At 48.0% G+C, this 19,139-nt stretch overlaps 1 protein-coding gene across 3 annotated transcripts in view; it reads right to left on the bottom strand.

Annotated features, from left to right (window-relative positions):
• AK9 (adenylate kinase 9) overlaps nt 1-19,139 on the bottom strand; it is a 1,394,796-nt gene that overhangs the window by 135,885 nt on the left and 1,239,772 nt on the right. For all 3 annotated transcript variants that reach the window (XM_086926806.1, XM_086926808.1, XM_086926807.1), the window contains exon 36: nt 5,041-5,242. In XM_086926806.1, coding sequence (XP_086782932.1) covers nt 5,041-5,242 — 202 coding nt within the window. The remainder of the gene's footprint in view (nt 1-5,040; nt 5,243-19,139) is intronic.

Below are 19,139 nucleotides of genomic sequence, written 5' to 3'. Positions count from 1 at the left end.
ACACCAACTCCAGTGTTAGTTGCATGATACCATGTACTGGGGGGCTCCTTAGAGGTCCCCCCAAAACCTACCTGTGTATCTGTCAGGGTCTGACTGCCAGCCTGCGCTGCTGCCGACTCTAGGCAGTGTCCTGCCCCCCTGCTGATGAGCATTACTCGGGTAGGGAAGGAGTGCTTCCGAGCACCACCAGACTGCATTGAAGAGCACAGTTGGTGCCCTCCATGCATAAACCAGTTTAGGAACCCTTGGCTGTCGATCTGGCTCAAAACTACACAAAGGACAGGGAAGTGACCACCCCTGCCCACCTCCTCCCTAGGGAGGTGTCCAGAGCTCCTCAAGGTTGCCACTTGATTCTGCCATGTTGTATCTTGACCGCTGGGAGCATCTGACTGATTAGGACAGCTGAGTATCGTCTCTGACCCTCTCTGATGGGTGGGTCACCAGAAACAAGGTCTTTCCCCTTTTTAGGGTTACTTAAGGGCTCTCCTGAGGGTGGGTCCTTGGATTTGCCCTGACAACAACTTCTAAAACCGACTGCCTTTCGCTGAATATTGTACAAAGATTCTTCTGCTGGTGGATATTGGAACACTGCTGTTCTTCAAGCCAGGACCCACAGGAAGGCTGCTCCTGTTAGGAAGAATCCTGCTGCATCTTCGTCTCTGCGCTTTTCCAAAGATCTGCATCTCCGTGGCTGTGCATCCTCCGAGTTACCAAGTAATCAGCCTGCATTCTATCCTGAAGGAATCTCCCTTGAAGTGAAGGGGTCACTTCCCTGCATCTGCAGACACCTCAACGTCGACAACCAGATTCCTGATCCTGTGTGCCATGGGCATCACCTGGCTCTGCAACACAGGTGGTGGGTTGTTGGTTCTCTAGAGGCATGACCAGTCTTCCCTGTAAGTTGGGAGACTTTACTCCCTTTCCAGCTAATATTAACTGCCTCCCTGTGCACAGCCCCTGTTTGGTGTTACCCAGGCTTGTTGGGCCTTCTACTGAAGATGTTCAGTCTCCAAGTAGCCCCTGCCTCTAGCTCTGCACAGCTCCAAACAAGGGCCTTCCTTGCGACCTCCTGTGCCTGCTGCCAGAAGGTCCTTGAGGGGGCTCCATCAATTCCTGCTGGCTCTCCTGTGTGCTGAGAGCTGGCCCTGACTTACCCTTGCTAGGTTAGTCCTATAGCCCTTGCTGGTCTGCAACCAAGCATGTTCTCCTGCAAACAGTTGTTTGTATTTGCCAAGGCTTGTTTGTGGTCCTGCCGGCCACTGATTAATCTGCAGTCGTCGAACGGCATGGGACAGCTCGTGAAAGGCTCCTGGGCTCCTAGAAACATCACCTGGTCTCCACAGCTGCTGTTCCTTAACTCGGTGCTACACCAAGAACCTTCAACTAGGGCTGTTATTGTGCTCCTGTGTCTCCTGGTCACCTCTGAGTGGTTTGAGCTTAGTCCTATCTGCTACCAGGTTCTTCTCATCTCGCTTCTTTGTCCTGGTTCCATCGGCCTGGTGCACAAGATGCTGTAGCTGCAGTACTTCCACGATCGTTCATTGGCTTCTACGGACGGAGGTTTCCAAAACCAATTCACCCCTGTGCACCCGGACTCCCTGGTGCAGGTATCCATATCCACTGGGTATCCACTTCTGGGGTGATTCTCCAACCTTCCTTGATCCAAGTGGTTCCTTCAGGGCCCTTTGGGAAGGGTACTAGAACTCTCTCTAATTTTCAATATTCCAACCGCGACTAGCCTGTGTTGTCCTGTGGATGTCTGAATCATTCTGCACCCAGGCACCTTGGGGTCCCTGGTTACTCACCTTGAGTGGTTCCTTGATACCCCTGGGCTCCTCCAACCTTTGGTACTAGTCCTATTTTGGTACTCACCTCGCATCCCTCTATTTTAGTATATGGTTTGCCCCCCAGGTTAGGCCCTATGTGTTCTTCTATGAAACTTACCTATTTTCGAAGTATTATTTGTGTGTAATTAATATTTCCGGGTAGGAGATGTACCAAGTTAGAGTCCAGTGTTTAGCAATAAATATAGAGTATTTTTCTACTCACCTGGTGTGGTTCTTTAATGTGTGAAAAGCTTACTGACTGACATGGTGGTACATGCAACAGCTTTACAACCTCCTTCTTAAGCCTTAGCTGTTCTCCACAGTTACCCCTTGAAAGCTTTGGTTTTCAGAGGCCTAAACACTATTACTAAGGATTACTTGGACTCCTTGCACAGTGCCTCGCCATAGGTGGACACTATATCTTGAGCCAGCCTCCTACAGAGAGTGGGGTGCGAGTTGGTGGAAGTGTAGGTGGTGGTCTAAGAATGTGGGCTGTGTATTGTGCAGTACTTCAAATGTGTGGTTGAGAAGTTTGAATTGGCATAGTTTCTGGATGGGAAGCCAGTGGAGCTCGCTTAGGTGAGGTGTGTTATGGGTGCGGTGTGGGAGGTTGAGAATGAGTCTGGCAGCAGCATTCTGGATGGTTTGGAGTCTGTGGAGTAGGTGGGTTGAAACAAATTCCAGTGTAGACTAAATAGCCATAGGACAGTCTGCTCATGAAGATCTTCTGCAGCATTCGTAGGATGTGGAAGCAGGAGGATGTGATGGCGTTGACCTGTGATGTCAAGATGAGCTTATTGTCCAGGATGAGCCCTAGGTTCTGGCTGGTCTGTAGGTGAAGCTCCTTCTGATGGCTTCATAGGCCACCAGGAGTCCCAGAGTCAGCTCTTGTTACTGAAGATCAGTACTTACGTCTTCTTGGTGTTGAGCTTCAGGCATTTCTCTCTCATGCAACTCACCACACTGGTCATACAGTTATTAAAGTTGTTCGTAGTGGTGTTGGTGTCGTCTGTCAAGAATATGATGATCTGTGTGTCATCGGCCTAGGAGACGATGTTGATTTCCTGTGACCGGATGATGTTTGTGAGTGGTGTCATGTATATATTGAAGAGGGTTGGGCTGAGTGAGGACCCTAGTGGGATGAGCCCCTTGGGTTTTGAGCTTTAGGATGGCCGTCTTACTCATTGCCTTTGTCCTATGAGGAATGAGGTTACCTTTTGAGTGTTGGTCCTTGTATTTCTGTATCATGTAGTCTTGTGAGGAATGTGTGGTGGGAGGTTTGTCAAAGGTCACAGAGAAGTCAAGGAGGATGAGTGCTGCAGTTTCTGCTCAGTTGAGGATGGACCGGATGTCACCTGTGGCTGCGATGAGGGCTTTATAGGTGCTGTGGTTGTCGCGGAAGCCAGACTGTGAGCTGTTTGAAAGTTGGTTGAGTTCCAGGTGGCTAAAGAGTTGCCAGTTGCCTTCTCCATGACTCTGCAGCAAGATTGGTCGGTAGTTGCTGAGTTCGCTTGGGTCAGCCGATGGTTTCTTGAGGATAGCATTGACTTCCCTGTATTTACATCTCTCTGGCAAAGCTGGGGTATTGGCAGAGGTATTCATGTTGGAAGTGAGTGCATGGGTGACTGTGGTTCCTCCTAGGTTGTAGATATGGTGGGGGCACAGCTCGGTGGGGGCCCCTGAATCGACAGTCTTCGTGATTGAGGGTGTGTCTTTGTTGGTGAGAGGGCTCCAGTCGGTCAGGTGTAATTTTTGTGGTGATGGTGGTCAGTTGGTCGATGGTGTTTGCTGGGTTGGGCTGGGAGTCTAACGTAGAGTCTAAGTTGCTAGAGAACGTTGATATTTTGTTGTGGAAGTAGACAGAGAAGATGTTGCAGAGTTCTTGCAATTGGATGATGCTTTTGTTTGCTGCTGCAGTTGGAGAACTTTTATTTACTTTTGAGAATAGCTCTTTGCAGTTGTTCTGGCTGGTTTCTGTTCTTAGAACCTAGCTCTTTTGTTTGTTTCCCACAGCAGGTGGTGGTAGTGTCTGAGGGCTGCTTTGTTTGTGTTTCTGGTGGGGGTTTCATGGCTGGGCCCCTATTTCCTCTCCAGTTGTTTGCAGTAGTGTTTGGATTCGCCTGAGGTTGTTAGTGTAACAGATAACTTGCTTGTTGGCTCTTCTCTTAATGTTCTTCATGGGTGTGAGGGTATTGGCGTATTCTGAGATCCATCCATTAAATCTTTGGGGTCCGATGGGTCGTTCAGGTGGAAATTGAGGTCTCTAAGACGTATAAAGTTCTTGGAGTTGATGGAGAGGGGCGTGATGAGGTCTTTAATGAGGTTGTAGAATCTGGTCAGTGGTTCTGGAGGTCGTAACTAGAAGGCTCCTGTGATTGTGGATTGTGTGTCTGTTTGTAGTTTGTAGCGCATGTGTTCCATGAAGGGGGTGTTGGTGTTTGTGAAAGTGGGTATCTAATTTCATCCTTGTGGATGATGGTGAGTCCTCAGCCTGGCTTGTGGAGTCGGGTTTGGTGACAATGTGACCTACTGAACAAAACTCCATATCAAATAAAGGAATAAATGCCTTTATGTTGATGCTAGGCTTAAGTAGTTTTGCCCACTCAAGCGGTCGTGGAAGGGTATGATGGCTGAAAATTTTAAACAACATTTTAATTCACAAACAAGGCCCACAACTGGACATACTGCTCAGTGTACATCAGTATTTTGGCATGTACATGTTTTGGGCTCTTGTGTAATTTTTCCCAGTATATTTCCTTCTATAGGTTTCTTTGTAGTATGTATATTTGTACCCACTATTAAAGGAAATACCCATTGTAAAAATACAAACTGTAAACACTGAAGGTAGAGGGTAAGGTCAGAAACTTTTAAAAAGTTGGAAGTTGGATGTTGATGGAACCTGGACAACCTAATTTCGGGAAGATGAAGTTACTAATATCAGTGGATTATGACATACTCTTCCAGCCTAAAAGTTAGTTCGAGAGTGACATCTGCCAGGGAAGCCCCTCGAAATAAAGTGCAAGGAAGACCCAACTCATTTAAATCACACTAGAATTTCCATTTTTATCTCTTGAACGTGTCAGATATTGTAATCTTTCTTTTATAGTCGCTATTTGTACCAAATGATTAATTGACACAATATAGATAAGCACATGTACAGTAAACAAATATTTATAAGCATATATTTTATGCACACTTTGGAGTACAAACCTACCCCACGGTGTTGCTTGTAAGATCCATTAGTGCAACCTCAAGGCATTGGATAGCTAGTTCGTCAGGCACTGCTAACCCTACATGAAGATGTTTTTTAACTTCAAGAGCCAGCTCAGTGTAAGGCTGATTGTCCAACACAGAACGTATGGCATCTCCCATTGACAGACGCTGTAAGCCATATACACTTGCAAGCCTCCTGGCAACTAAAAAACATAAAAGCAACTCTTAGAAATATACCTTTAAATGTATGACATTTTTAATTATTCTGACAAAGTTGCAATCCTTTGGTGAAATCTCAGTTTTTCTCTTGCTCTATGCAATTTTCATTAGCACAACACACAAAGGAAGAAATTCTATAACAACTGTAGATCGCAGAGCACATTACAGATGAAAGCTGAACATGAGTACAATACGAGTTCATCCACTGTATACATGTTCTTACCTGTAACTTGAATTCTCCAGTACTGGAATATTTAATGTATTTACCTGCTTGAATAATTTCCAATCATCATGCTGGAAATCCCCAGTTATCTTAAATAGCAGTGAAAAGTGTTAAATAGCCATAGGCATCAGTAACGGTGTTTATTTACCACACACAACTCATTTGAAGAAATCTGAACTTCAGCCACATAGGTGGAAGTGGCAGCTCTTCTATTCCCTCTAGAGTCCACCATTGCACAAGTGTAAGCAGTGTATATAATAGATGAGCCTCTGACTGGGGAGGAGGGAGGTTCGCATGTGACTATATGAGAGATAACAACGCTGGGGAACTGGAGTTACTGGTAAGTAACTAATGTATTCTCCAGCATTGGCTCTTTCATAACATACCTAAATCAGACTAGTAAACACTACATGACAATAATATCAAATATATGGAAGCGGGAAGCAGGCTCACCTTTACTGAACTAGTTTATGAAGGGCAGTCAGTCCCACTGCTGAGTCAGCTTTTGCGTTCACGTCAAGGCAGTAGTACTTTGTGAAAATGAGCCTGTTCTTCCAGCCAGCTGCTGCAGATGTCTCATTAAGGCACACCAGCGTAGAGTGCAGCAGTGCAGCAGCTGTAGCCATGTCCTGGTGAAATGCACCCACGTTCATCCCTGCAACGGGCACTTAGCCTTGGTGTGGCAGAAAGTGATGCAGGCTGATAATCAATGTGCTAGCCCCTGCTTGGGCAGGGGCAGCCTATTCTTGGTTGGCCAAAGGACACAAACAGTTACTCAGTAGAGCAAATGTCTTTTGTCTTGTCAATATAAAACTCAACAGACCCGCATACATCAAGTTAGTGCAAAGATTTCTCTGCTGATGTTGTGGGATTTGGAAAAAGGGATAGCAGCATGATGGGTTAGTTGTGATTGAAGTCAGTAGTGACCTTAGAAATACATGTAGGATTGGTCTGCAAGATGTCCTTTGTAAAAACAAAGCTTGGGTTCTTTCACAGTAAATACATGTATTTCTCCTACACTTTTTGTAACTGTAAGCACCAAGACAAGCAATGTTTTCCAGAAGAGGATCTTCAAATGGATTTTATAGATAAGTTTCAATGGAGGTAACATGAGTTGGCTCAGAACAGTATTTTGTTCCCAGGATATTGGTAGTTGTTCTGCGGGGAAGACTCTGAAAAGCGACTCATAATTTGCTTTATGATTCTCTGTGAGAAAAGTGTAACTGAATAGCTTTCCATCCTCTGGAACCATGAGATTTCTGTAGGATGAACTTGAATTGAGGAGTATTTTTGACATTCTTTTGACAAGTTAAGTAAATGAGGAAGTAACTGATGAGGTGTTAATGTTATTGGATGGAATCCTTTGGTCTTGCACCAGACACAAAAGTGTTTCCATTTGGCAATGTAAGTTCTTGTGGTAGCTGGTGCTCAAGCTTTCTGCTGAGAGATCATGATTACCATCCTCTATGTTATCAGGTACCATGCTGTCAGGCTGAATGATCTAAAGTTGTTGTGTGGAATATCTCTGTGTTGCCTGGACAGTACTTTGGGATGCATCGTCAGTGGTAATAAGGGGCGTGCAGAGAGATTCAGGAGCAGCTTGAACCAATACTCGCGAGGTCAGGCTAGAGCAATGAGAATCACGGTACAATGGTCTGTCTTTCCTTTCCTTAGGACCCAGGGGATCAGGCAAAACATTGGAAAGGTGTATACAAAGACACTGGGTCAACAAAGGAAGCGGGGACCGGGAGCTCGTTATGGTTCAGTGTCCGTGCTCCACAAGTGCTAGCTAGATCAAAATGGACACTGTTCCAGGTTTTGGCTACGAGATGTCACCCAAACAGAAAAAGGAGATAAGAACAAGTTACTTACCTTCGGTAACGCTTTTTCTGGTGGATACAGTATCTGCCTGTGGATTCCTCACCTTGTGAATATCCCCCTGCGTCAGCAACATTCGAAATTCTTTTGTAGCTCCACACCGACATGGACGACGTCACAGAAGCATGGCATTGCGCGCGGCTCCGCTGACGTCACCGACCCCATAATAGGCCTACATCGGCGTGATGACATCAGTTCCACCCTTTTTTCCGTGACCTTTTATTACAACCAGGGAAATATCCTTAGGCTTAGCTGCGCTGGTTATGCCCGCATCATAGAGAGTTTGTGATGGGTGCTCGCTCCTTAGCACCTACCCTTGCCAGCGGCTGCCTCCACACACAGGCAGCTGTTGGCAAGGGTAGGTGCTAAGGAGCGGGCACCCATCACAACCTCTCTATGATGTGGGCATCGCGTGGACACATCTACTTACAGAGATTATTGATCTTTCTAGTTACTTTCCTTAGGGTCTACCACAAGCGACCTTACACATTGACAGGGTTACCACCACGGAAGAAAGCCCTCTTCTTTCTGATGTGCACATACACACACATTCTCCTTTTTAGTTCCTGAAGAAACGCTACTGATCACTAGGACTTACGCAGTGTGAAACATGTCGGCCTTGAGTTTAGTCACACTGGCACATTATTAGGCATGGGCGGATTTTGCGGATTCGCAATCCGCGAATTTGTGGATTTGCGAATGTGCGGATTGGGAAAATCCGCAGAATCCGCGAATTCTCGCGGATTTTGCGGATTTTTTTTTTGTGTTCGCACGGGTTTCTGCAAGTTCGCGAGGGTTTTGTACAATTTCGCAAATTGCGAAATTGTACAAAACCCTCTCGAACTTGCAGAAACCCGTGCGAACACAATGTGCCCAGCCTACTCATGTAACAGACATGCCGGCTGTGTGTGCGCCCTGGAAAGCCCACGGGTGGGGGGTGCACAGCACTTGCATCACCCTCTCTCGGCAAGCCATTGCGCGCATTGGCGTTTCAATGTCCGATCCTGCACACAACACACTTCCAAAGCCCGTACATGCCAGTAACCCGATTCAAGGCCCCATTCTCCTGATTTTTTTTTTAAAATCTCCCACTTTGCTCTTCTGAAATGTTGGCATGTATGATGTAACTATTTTACAATGGCGCCAGCAAGCTGCCAGCGCCGTTGTAAAATAGTTACAAAGTTAGCTTGCACAGGAAGCACTTAGATAAAATAAAGCAGCACCTGCTTCGTTTTATCTAGTGGTTCCTGTGCAAGCTAACTTTGTAACTATTTTACAACGGCGCTGGCAGCTTGCTGGCGCCATTGTAAAATAGTTACATGAGTGGGGGTTCAACTTTTGAACCCGTTGCATCCGCGGATTTTTTTTTGAGAATTTTGCGGGAAATCTGCAAAATTCGCGGATTGCGGATTTCCCAAAAATCCGTATAATCCGTGGGCGTAACGGATTTCCCGCTCATGCCTACACATTATGCCTTATTGTGACTCACTGACCCTTTGGTTTTTTAACCTACCAGGGGTACCACAAAAATAAACAACCCTTCAGTGGAAACCCCTATGTAATTTTAACCCATACCTGCATGCACCTCACTACCACTTTTCACTGGATCATTTCTCGCTCCCCCCCACACACCCGCATTTATCAAACGTCTTTTCTCTTTAAAAGATCTCCGTGAAAGAGACCCTTCGGGTGCCCGTCGGGTATTGCAGCGCCGGGCCGACGAGGAGCTGAAAAAGCCAGATGATGAAGCATGACATCCTTCGGGGTGTGTGAGGGCCCCTAAGAGGCAAGACTTGGCCCTCCCCTTCGGAATTGGATCCTTGATACTGGGGATGAACCTCTGCCTCTCTCTCTTCTTTCATCCCCTTTTTTCTATCTCTTTTCTATTCTACCCTTTATCTCCTTTTTCTCTTTGGGTGACATCGCGCACCCAAAGAACAAGTGACTTACCTTCGGTAACGCTTTTTCTGGTAGATACAGTATCTGCCTGTGGATTCCTCACCTTGTGAATATCCCCCTGCGTCAGCAACGTTCGGAAAACTCTTTTGAAGCACGCCGGCGTGGACGTCACATGAGCACGGCATCGCGCGCGACTCCGGCTGACGTCTCTGACTCCTTATTAGGCCTACGTCGGCGTGATGACATCAGTTCCGCCCTTTTTTCCATGCCTTCGAGGCACCCGGACGGACCAATGACAGCAGATATACATACATACAGTGTACATAGTACATACAATTCAAAACTGCACACATAGTGAGTAGCAAAGGTATTAAAAACCAAATATATATACAAATATAATGATAAATATACATAAAAATACATAAACTCAGGTATAGCAGAGTGGACAACGGGGAGGCGGGTGGGTCAGTGAGGAATCTACAGGCAGATACTATATCTACCAGAAAAAGCGTTACCGAAGGTAAGTAACTTGTTCTTCTGATAGATACATCTGCCAGTGGATTCCTCACCTTGTGAATAGAGTCCCACAGCAGCCCCCTCTCCAGGAGGAGGGTGTCCACTCTGCTATACCAAGAAATCCTGGAGGACAGAGCGCGCAAAGTGGCCGTCCCTCCTCACCTCGGTATCCAAGCAGTAATGCTTTGCAAAAGTGTGGAGGGAGGCCCAAGTCGCAGCTCTACAAATATCCTCTACAGGAACACCAAAGCAGATTTTGAAGACTTTGCTCTAGTAGAATGAGCCCTTATACCCTCCGGAGGTTCCTTATCAACCAGGGCGTAGCAGATCTTTATACACAGGATAATCCACCTAGACAGCGTGCGCTTGTGCACCGCTTTTCCTTTTTTACAGCCAGCAAATCCAATAAAAAGCTGGTCGTCCACACAATAGTCTTTAGTCCTATTGAGGTAGAAACTCACCGCCCTCTTAGGGTCTAGGCGGTGAAGCAGCTCCTTCTCCTTGGAAGGGTGAGGGGGAGGATAGAAGGTAGGAACCGTAATGGACTGCCCCAGATGGAAGGGAGTTACCACCTTAGGCAGAAAAGCAGCCCTGGTCCTGAGTACCATTCTCTCAGCATGAATGGTCAGAAATGGGGGTTTCGAACTAAGAGCTTGAAGCTCACTTACCCTCCTTGCCGAGGTAATTGCTACAAGAAAAACAGTCTAAAAAGACAGAAGTCTCATGGGACAATTGTGTAAGGGTTCAAAGGGAGAACCCATCAAATAAGTTAACACAAGATTCAAGTCTCATTCAGGCACAATGAAAGGAGTTAGAGGGAATTTGTTGGTAAGACCTTTTATAAAATGTAACACAATAGGGGACTTAAATAAAGACGGCTGGTCCGGCAAACAAAGGAATGCCGACAAGGCTGATAAATAACCTTTTACAGTCGCCACAGCAAAACCCTGCTGGGCCAAAGAAAGAGCAAATTGAAGTATGTTGGACAAACGAGCCCTCAAGGGTTCAATAGACTTCTCTCCACACCAGGAAACAAATTTGGACCACCTATAGGAATAGATCGACTTAGTGGAAAGATGCCTGGCCGAAAGAATTACGTCCACCACATCAGGCGGGAGAGAAAAAGAATTCAGGTTGCCCTGTTCAATCTCCAGGCATGAAGGTGTAAGGTCTGTGGTGGGGGTGTAGAACCTGCCCTTCCATCTGAAAGAGGAGATCTGCCCTGAGAGGGAGACGGAGCGGAGGGCATGAGGAGAGGTGGAGAAGATCTGTGTACCACACCCTTCTTGTCCAATCCGGGGTGACCAATATAACTTGTTCCCGGTCTTGGCGAATCTTCCTCAGAACCCGAGGAATCAAGGGTATGGGAGGAAACGCGTAAAGGAGTTGCGAGCTCCAACTCAACTGAAACGCGTCCCCCAATGCTCCCTGCATCGGATACTGGAGGCTGCAGAATGACAGGCAGTGAGCGTTCTCGTGAGTGGCGAACAGGTCCACCCGAAGAGTTGCCCACGTCCAGAAGACATGACGAACCACCTCTGGATGAAGCTTCCACTCGTGGTCGGCTGAGAACTGCCTACTGAGACTGTCTGCACAAACGTTCTGAACTCCAGCCAGATGAATTGCCATCAGACAAATTTGGTGGTCCTGAACCCAGGACCAGAGACGCAGAGCTTCTCTGCAGAGAAGATGCGATCCCACTCCTCCCTGCTTGTTGATATACCACATCGCGGTCGTGTTGTCCGTCAAGACCTGAACCGACTGACCGCGAAGGGAAGGGAAGAAGGCCTTGAGTGCCAAACGAATCGCCCTTAATTCCAGAAGGTTGATGTGAAGCGACCATTCCTCTGGAGACCAAAGACCGTTGATCTCCAGATCCCCCAGATGAGCACCCCACCCTAGAGTGGATGCATCTGTTATCACTGTGGCAACCGATGGAGACAGATGAAAGGGCTTTCCTTGAGATAGATTGCCCTCCACGCTCCACCAAGACAGATCCACTGCAGTTTCTCTGGAGATCCTCACAGACTCCCTGAGATCCCCGTTGTGCTGATACCACTGCTTGCGAAGGCACCACTGGAGTGCCCTCATGTGCCAGCGTGCATGGTTGACCAGGAGAATACAGGAAGCAAACAGACCGAGCAAGCAAAGGACCTTCAGGACTGGAACAACCGCTCCATTGTAAAATAAAGGAATAATTTTCTGTATGTCGTGAATCCTTTGAGGAGGAGGGAATGCACGACAAACAGTTGTGTCCAGTACCGCACCTATGAACAGGATGCGCTGGGAGGGCACCAGGTGAGACTTGGGTACATTTATCGAAAACGCAACCTGTACAACAACTGAGTTGTCTCTTGCAGATGATGTAGCACCTTCTCTGGAGACTCTGCTTTGATCAGCCAGTCGTCCAGATAGGGGAAAACCGTAATCCCTGACCTTCTGAGATGTGTTGCCACCACTGCCATCACCTTGGTAAAGACTCGAGGCGCAGTAGTAATTCCAAATGAAGGACCGCAAACTGGTAGTGAAGCGAACCCACCGTGAAGCGGAGATACTTCCTGTGCGACTCCAGGATCGGAATATGAAAATACGCATCCTGCAAGTCGAGCGACACCATCCAGTCTTCTTCCAACAGCGCTTGAAGAACCTGTGCAAGGGTGAGCATCTTGAACTTCTCTTGTTTCAGATAAAGGTTCAAGATCCTGGGATCCAGGATTGGACGCAACCTGCCATCCTTCTTGGGAATCAGGAAATACCGGGAGTAGCATCCCTGACCCCTTTCCTGCTCCGGAACCACCTCGATCGCGCCTTTCTTTAACAAGGACAGAACTTCCTCCTGTAGGAAACTGAGGTGTTCTTCTGAGCAAGCCCCTTGACAAGGAGGGTAAATTGGAGGGAATTCCCTGAAGGGAAGAGCATACCCATTTGCATCAAGATTGAGAACCCATTGGTCTGTAGTGACAGATTCCCAATCCCGCAGAAAATGGGTAAGCCGACCCCCACAGGACCAATATGATTGAGAATGGGGAATCTAGGGCTGCTTTGCTGCGGTGATAGGGGGTGAGGTAGAAGAAGAGGAGGAGGAGGGTTGACGACCTCGTGGACGACCTCTGCTTCTTCCCCTATAGGACTTATACAGCGGATTTTGTTGCTGCTGCTGCTGCTGCTGACGAGGCTGCCCTTGTGAACGAAAGGACGACTTCCCAAATCCTCTATACCTTCTAATGGATCCTCTAGATTGAGTCTGCAAGCCAAGTGATCTTGCTGTGGCCTTGCAATCTTTGAATCTCTCAAGAGCGGCATCCGCCTTCTTACTGAAAAGTCCTGTTCCATCGAATGGCAAGTCCAACAGAGTAGCCTGCACATCAGAAGAAAAGTCTGAAGACTTCAACCAAGTCCCCCTTCTCATAGCTACTGCAGAGCCCATAATCCTTGCCACTGAGTCAGCCGTATCTAGGCCGCTCTGGATGACCTGACGTGCAGGAGCCTGGGTATCGTCCAAAACCTCCTGAAAGTTCTTCCTATCTTCATCAGACAGTTTTGGCAGCAACTGTTTAGAAGAATCCATCAAGGCATGGACATACCTTCCCATCAAACAAGTCGCATTTGTAGATTTTAGTGCCATGCTTGCAGATGAGAATACCTTTTTGGCAGACTGGTCAATGCGCTTTGACTCCCTGTCAGCCGGAACCTGAGGAAAAGCCCCTGAAGACTTCTTTGAGCAAGCCGCCTAAACTACAAGGCTCTCAGGCAAAGGGTGTGCCGATAAAAACTCTGGATCCTCAGGTGCCACCCTATATCTCCGTGCCACAGTCCTGGAGACCGCAGGTGCAGACAAAGGCTTCTTCCAAACCTCCAACACTGGCTCCAGAATTGCCTCATTAAATGGTAACAGAAGTTCAGACACAGATGAGGGAGAATGCAACATTTCAGTCAGAAGATTGGACTTAAACTCAGAGGAAAGGAAGATTAATGTCCAATAACTCTGCAGCCTTTCTCACCACGTATGATAGGGAGCTGCATCCTTAGAGGGAGAATCCGGACCAGGAGAAAAATCCCACTCAGGCGAGACATCAAGGCCACTTGCGTCCTTTAACTCCACAAAACAGTCCTCAGATTCAGGAAGTTCACCTTCCTCCATCTCCTGCCGATAGCGTTCCTCCTCTACAGCCCTCTGGGCCTCCCTCCTGGAGCGGATCCTGGGGGCTGGAGTCGATGGCTCCACGACCTACTCGGGACCGGCGTGGAACGCTGATCCGACGGCGCCACAGACTCCAAACGAGGATGACCAGACGGCGCCGGAGATTCCCGTTATGGCGCCGGAGATTCCCGATACTGCGTCGGGGCCCTCGGCGCCGGAAAGTTCCAGGACGGCGTCGCTGGCATAAAGGGCATAAATGAAGCCTGTGCATATGCCAGGGGAACACCCAAATTAAAGGCAAAAGGACCCATGGGACCCGCAGGTGCACTAGAGGGGTACATAGCCCTCGCAAAGACGCCATACATTGTGTTAAGGTAATGTGATGGGTCCTGACCTGGAGCTGGGAATGGAGGATAATTACCCGGCGCCGCCTCCGAAGCCGGTGTTCCCGGAGTCGGGCCAGCCGGCGCCGATAAAGGAACCTCCTCAGGCTCCTCCTGATCTTCATGCTCTGGCTCAACCTCACCAAGATCCAGAGAGTGAATCAAATCCGAGGGAGCCGGCGTCGGAGATCGAGAGACCTTGACTTCGGAAGTCACTACCTTCACCGGTGAAACCGGATCCGAATGCAAAGGATCGATGTCATCTCTGTGACGCCGAGGAGAAGATGACTTCGGCGCCAGTTCTTTATCAGAGTGGCGCCTTGAAGAGTGCTTCTTCTTCTTATGTCTTTTCGACTTCGAATGCCCCGAAGCCGACTTCAAACCAGACCTGGATTCAGAACGAGACCTCGATCTTGACCTCAATCTTGATTTTCTTTTACTCGCCTTCTTTTCCTTCTTCTTCATCTTGGCCATAAACAACTTCACCTCCCTTTCCTTCAATGCCTTCGGGTTCATCTTCCTGCAGCACGCACATTCTTCGACGTCGTGATCGGAAGACAAGCACCATACACAGTCCTGATGCGGGTCAGTGATGGACATTTGCTTCCCGCACTCCCTGCAGGGCTTGAAACCGGACTTTCTTCCCGACATCTTAGAAAGGAAACAAGAAGAACAGACGAGAACACTAGTAAAAACAATGTAACTACGGAGAGTCCCAAAAAAATGTTGGCGTCGACAGCGCTGAAAAAAGGGAACTGACGTCATCACGCCGACGAGGCCCTATTATGGATCCAGTGACGTCAGCGGGGTCGAGAGCGGAGTCGTACCCTCTGTGACGTCGTCCATGACCTCGCCGGCGTGGAGAGCTACAAAAGTTTCCGATTGGCTGCTGCGCAGGGGATATTCACAAGGTGAGGAATCCACTGGCAGATATATCGATCAGAAAACCTGCTCCAAGGTTATTGGGAAAAGAAAAAATGCTTTATCCTATGGAAACTAGATCCTACCTATAACTACGTACTGGCAATCGCCAGTAGGTATTATGTATATATGTATATATGTATGTATATATGTACACCACAAAGTGCAACAACAGCAGGGGCAGGATTAAAATCCTTAAACCTAAAGATCAACAACCGAGGCTATATCAAAAAGAAGCAAAAGACCTGAAAAGGCCATACTACAAGTGACCAGCCACGAGGCGTGGAAACGCTGAATCTGCATGGCAGTCAAATAAACAAACATTATCAAAGGTCATATCCTTCAAACTCTCCCGAATATTCTCGGTGAATTTCAACTCATGCAACCAAACGTGTCTACGAAGAGCAACAGACTAATAGAATCGGTGGTGTTCATCGCTAATTTAATATTAAACTTTGTCATCTCACGGCCCTCTTGCGCAAGCTGAAAGAGCTCAGCTCTGACCCCTTCAGGATGGGAAGAAAGGAAATGGTTGGCAGAGTCCTATAAAGAATATGAAGCACTGCAAAAGACACAGGATGTGTTTAACAACCTTAAGGCCGAATTAGCTGAAGCAAAAATATTCCAGCCACACAGATCCAACCACCTAGATTCTCTACCTGGTGGAAGTAGAGGAGAAATATCTGGATTTGGTGAAGCGGTAGCCGCTTGCTCGACGAACCCCTTATCAGTAGGGTATCAAGAAAGACAGTCAAGGTCATCCGGAGCAGGACTCTGGCATTGGGAAATGGCACGATCAACAGAGACCTCAGTCACTGGCCTAGCCCAAGTTCCCAGAGGAATATCATATAGAGATTCTCCATAGGGCAGCGAAGGTTCAACGCCTGTCACAACCCTATGAAGCAGGTCCAACAATGGATCAGATGACAAAGTCACCAGAGGTAGGTGCAATTTCAACGCATCGGCAGCTTGCTTTAGAACTTCAGCAAAACCTGCACTAGCCTCTGTCACCATACGTGGTGGTGACAGCCGATCAGAAACAGGAGAGGGTAGTAGACTACCATTCTCACCCAATGCAGTCCAAGAACCTTCCGCAAGAAGCTGAACAAGACTAACCAAGCAGTGGACGTCACCAGCGCCAACTGAGCCACCTTACAATGCAGGAGAAACAACAACAGAGGCCGCTCTGACTCCAGAATGCAAAGGAGAAGATAAGGGAACCGCAGTAGTTATGAGCGGTGTCTCTGACATCGATTGACGTTGAGGCAGCATCATATCATCATGCACCATGAGCTGTATCTCCAGTATCACCCGACATCGGGCAGCGTCATATCTGCCTCCAGCACCGACTGGCGATGGAGCAGTGATGTATAAAACTCCTGTACTTCAACCGACGCCACCTGCGTCACAACTGGAAGGGGCACCTGGCTGATGACCCAAGGCACAGAGTCTAGGTCTTTGACCTGCACCAATGGCTTTTTTCCACTCAAGGACCCCCACCTCCTTGGGGCCCGACGGCTCTCCAGGGGACGGCAAGGACCCAAAAATTGCAGCAGGGCATGATAGTAGGCCTGCATCTGGCTTATAGTCGCCCCAGCTCCAGCATGAGATGGGAGGCACTGGGTCGACTCTTGTGTGACATCCTCTGGTAAGGAACGGGAGGAACCAGCAGAGACCATGTCTCGACACAGTGAGGCTGAAAGCTGCCATGACCTTGATCCCTTACGTTGGAACTTTCACAACGCTCACAGCAACGACTCCTTGAATGACCCCAGGCAGGAACCTCAGAGCAGGAAGAGCTGCGCTGTCAACAGCTTCACTTGCCTTTCCCGCGAGGCCTTGGGCCACAGCCATTTACAGGCGTCGCACTCCTCGGAGTCGTGGTGCTCTCCTAGGCACCACATGCATGAATGTGGATCCGTAGCCGGCATCTGTTGAGCACAGGTCTCGCACGACTTAACACCCGAAGGCATAGGCACACTGTTACCTGACGCAAAAAGGTGTCGAAGTAGGCCAAAAATACAAAAGGCCCGAGTAACCACTTCTCTGGATCTGCTTTGCAGTGCAGGAAAGAAGAAACAGATGTCCGTGCGCTGATGGGGGACTTATATGGCACCACTGACGTCACATACGGAGATGACGTTATTACGGAGCCGTACAGAGCCGCCCCCCGTCGCGCAGAGGGACTGCTGAAAAATTTCCGGATGCAGTCTGACGTCTAGGGAGAACTCAAAAGTTAAGGATTCTGCGGCTATATACCGCTATATACTAAATGAAGGGGCATTACAGGTGTTTGCAAATTGGGACCAATGGGTCCCTTCCTAGGGGTGGGTACACTCCCTACTATGCCACCCTCCAGTGGGAGGGGGGCATGAGCCTCTTTCTGAATGGCTGGGTCCAATCATCTTCAAGATGGAGGGGACTGAGATGTGTGCTTCAGCTCGCCTCCCCCACCTGACGGGTGGGGTTGGCAAAGATGGGCGCACCTCTCTTCCTAACTTTCTTTTTCCTGATGATTCTTCCGCCCAAAGTGGGGGTCAGAACCAGTGGGAGCCAGTAGCAGGGGGCAGCAAAAGGCAGGGTCAGCCGACAAAGGTGGCGGGCCTTTGAAGCTTCCCCTTCGTGGACCCAGCACATACTGGTGGAGAAGGCAGGACACCTTTGCCCAGGATGAGCTTTGTTTCTGAACTCAGAGAGTGGAAGCCCTACATCCAGGGGTCAAAACACCTGTCTGGTGGTTGCAAATTGCGGGTACCCATTCAGGAAACACACCAGGGCTGATCGTTTTTCAGGGGACATCTCTAAGATGCCCCCTGAGTGCTTTTTACATTAAATCCCACACTGGTATCAGTGTGGGTTTAATGTGCTAAGACGTTTGCTACCTAACTTCCCAGTTTTCAGTAAAGCCATTATGGAGCTGTGGAGTTCGTAATGACCAGCTCCCAGACCAATTTCTCTTTATGACCTTACCGCACTTACAATGTCTATGAATAGACTTAGACAATGTAGGGGTACAGGGCTCATGCAACTGTTCCCTCACCAGTCGTCTAGTGCAGCCAGCCAGAAGGGTGACTTACCTCAGCCATAGGCAGTGGTTTGCAGGCAAGGCACACAGGGATGTGTACCATGTCGACTCTTCACTTTCCTCTGCACCACAATACGCAGCCTGCAGTGGCAGTGGGCGAGTGTTAAGGTGCAGGGTCTCTAAGGGTGGCACAATCGGTGCTTCAGCCTAAAGAGGACTTCTCTGGTCACAGTGCCATTGTTGGTATCCATGGTACCTTCTACAAGGGGCTTACTTGTGGCCAGAGATGTGCCAATTGTGGGTACAGAGGTTCAGTTTTGGGAACAAGCACCGGCCCTGGGGACCTAATTGGCAGGGACCCAGGGCACATCAAGTCAAAGTGCATCAAATGTAAGGCAAAAAGTGGGGGGTAACCATGCAAAAAGGGGCACTTTCCTACACTTATGACAAATAAAAATCATCCAGAGCTAATCATATAATTAGTGTTGTAATTTGTGCCACGACAGACAAGAGTACGATAACAGTAATGTAAAGAAAAGTCTTTGCCATTTTGGAATGCCTTTACATGGGTAATACTGAATGGCTCTAGCTTAAAATGCTCCTGCTAACAAGGTGATATTAGTAATAAACTTCCCCATTGCCACATGATTTATCTGATTTATCACTGAAATATCAGCTTGAAATAACTTACCAGTTCTGAAAATACAGTCATTTTTGTCTCTAAAACACACTTTTCAATGTTGATATATATATATATATATTCAGTCTCACAAAAGATTCTGATTTAGTACACACTAGAACAACGTACAGACAGCTGGCGAGCTACCAGTAGCTCATGAGCTACTCGTTGGAGAAACCTGATATAAAAACATGCAGTGACAGACTTCCCAATTGA

Source organism: Lissotriton vulgaris, chromosome 6 (assembly GCF_964263255.1).
Source record: "Lissotriton vulgaris chromosome 6, aLisVul1.2, whole genome shotgun sequence".
Lineage (NCBI taxonomy): Eukaryota > Metazoa > Chordata > Amphibia > Caudata > Salamandridae > Lissotriton > Lissotriton vulgaris.
This window is presented reverse-complemented; position numbering and strand designations above follow the sequence as displayed.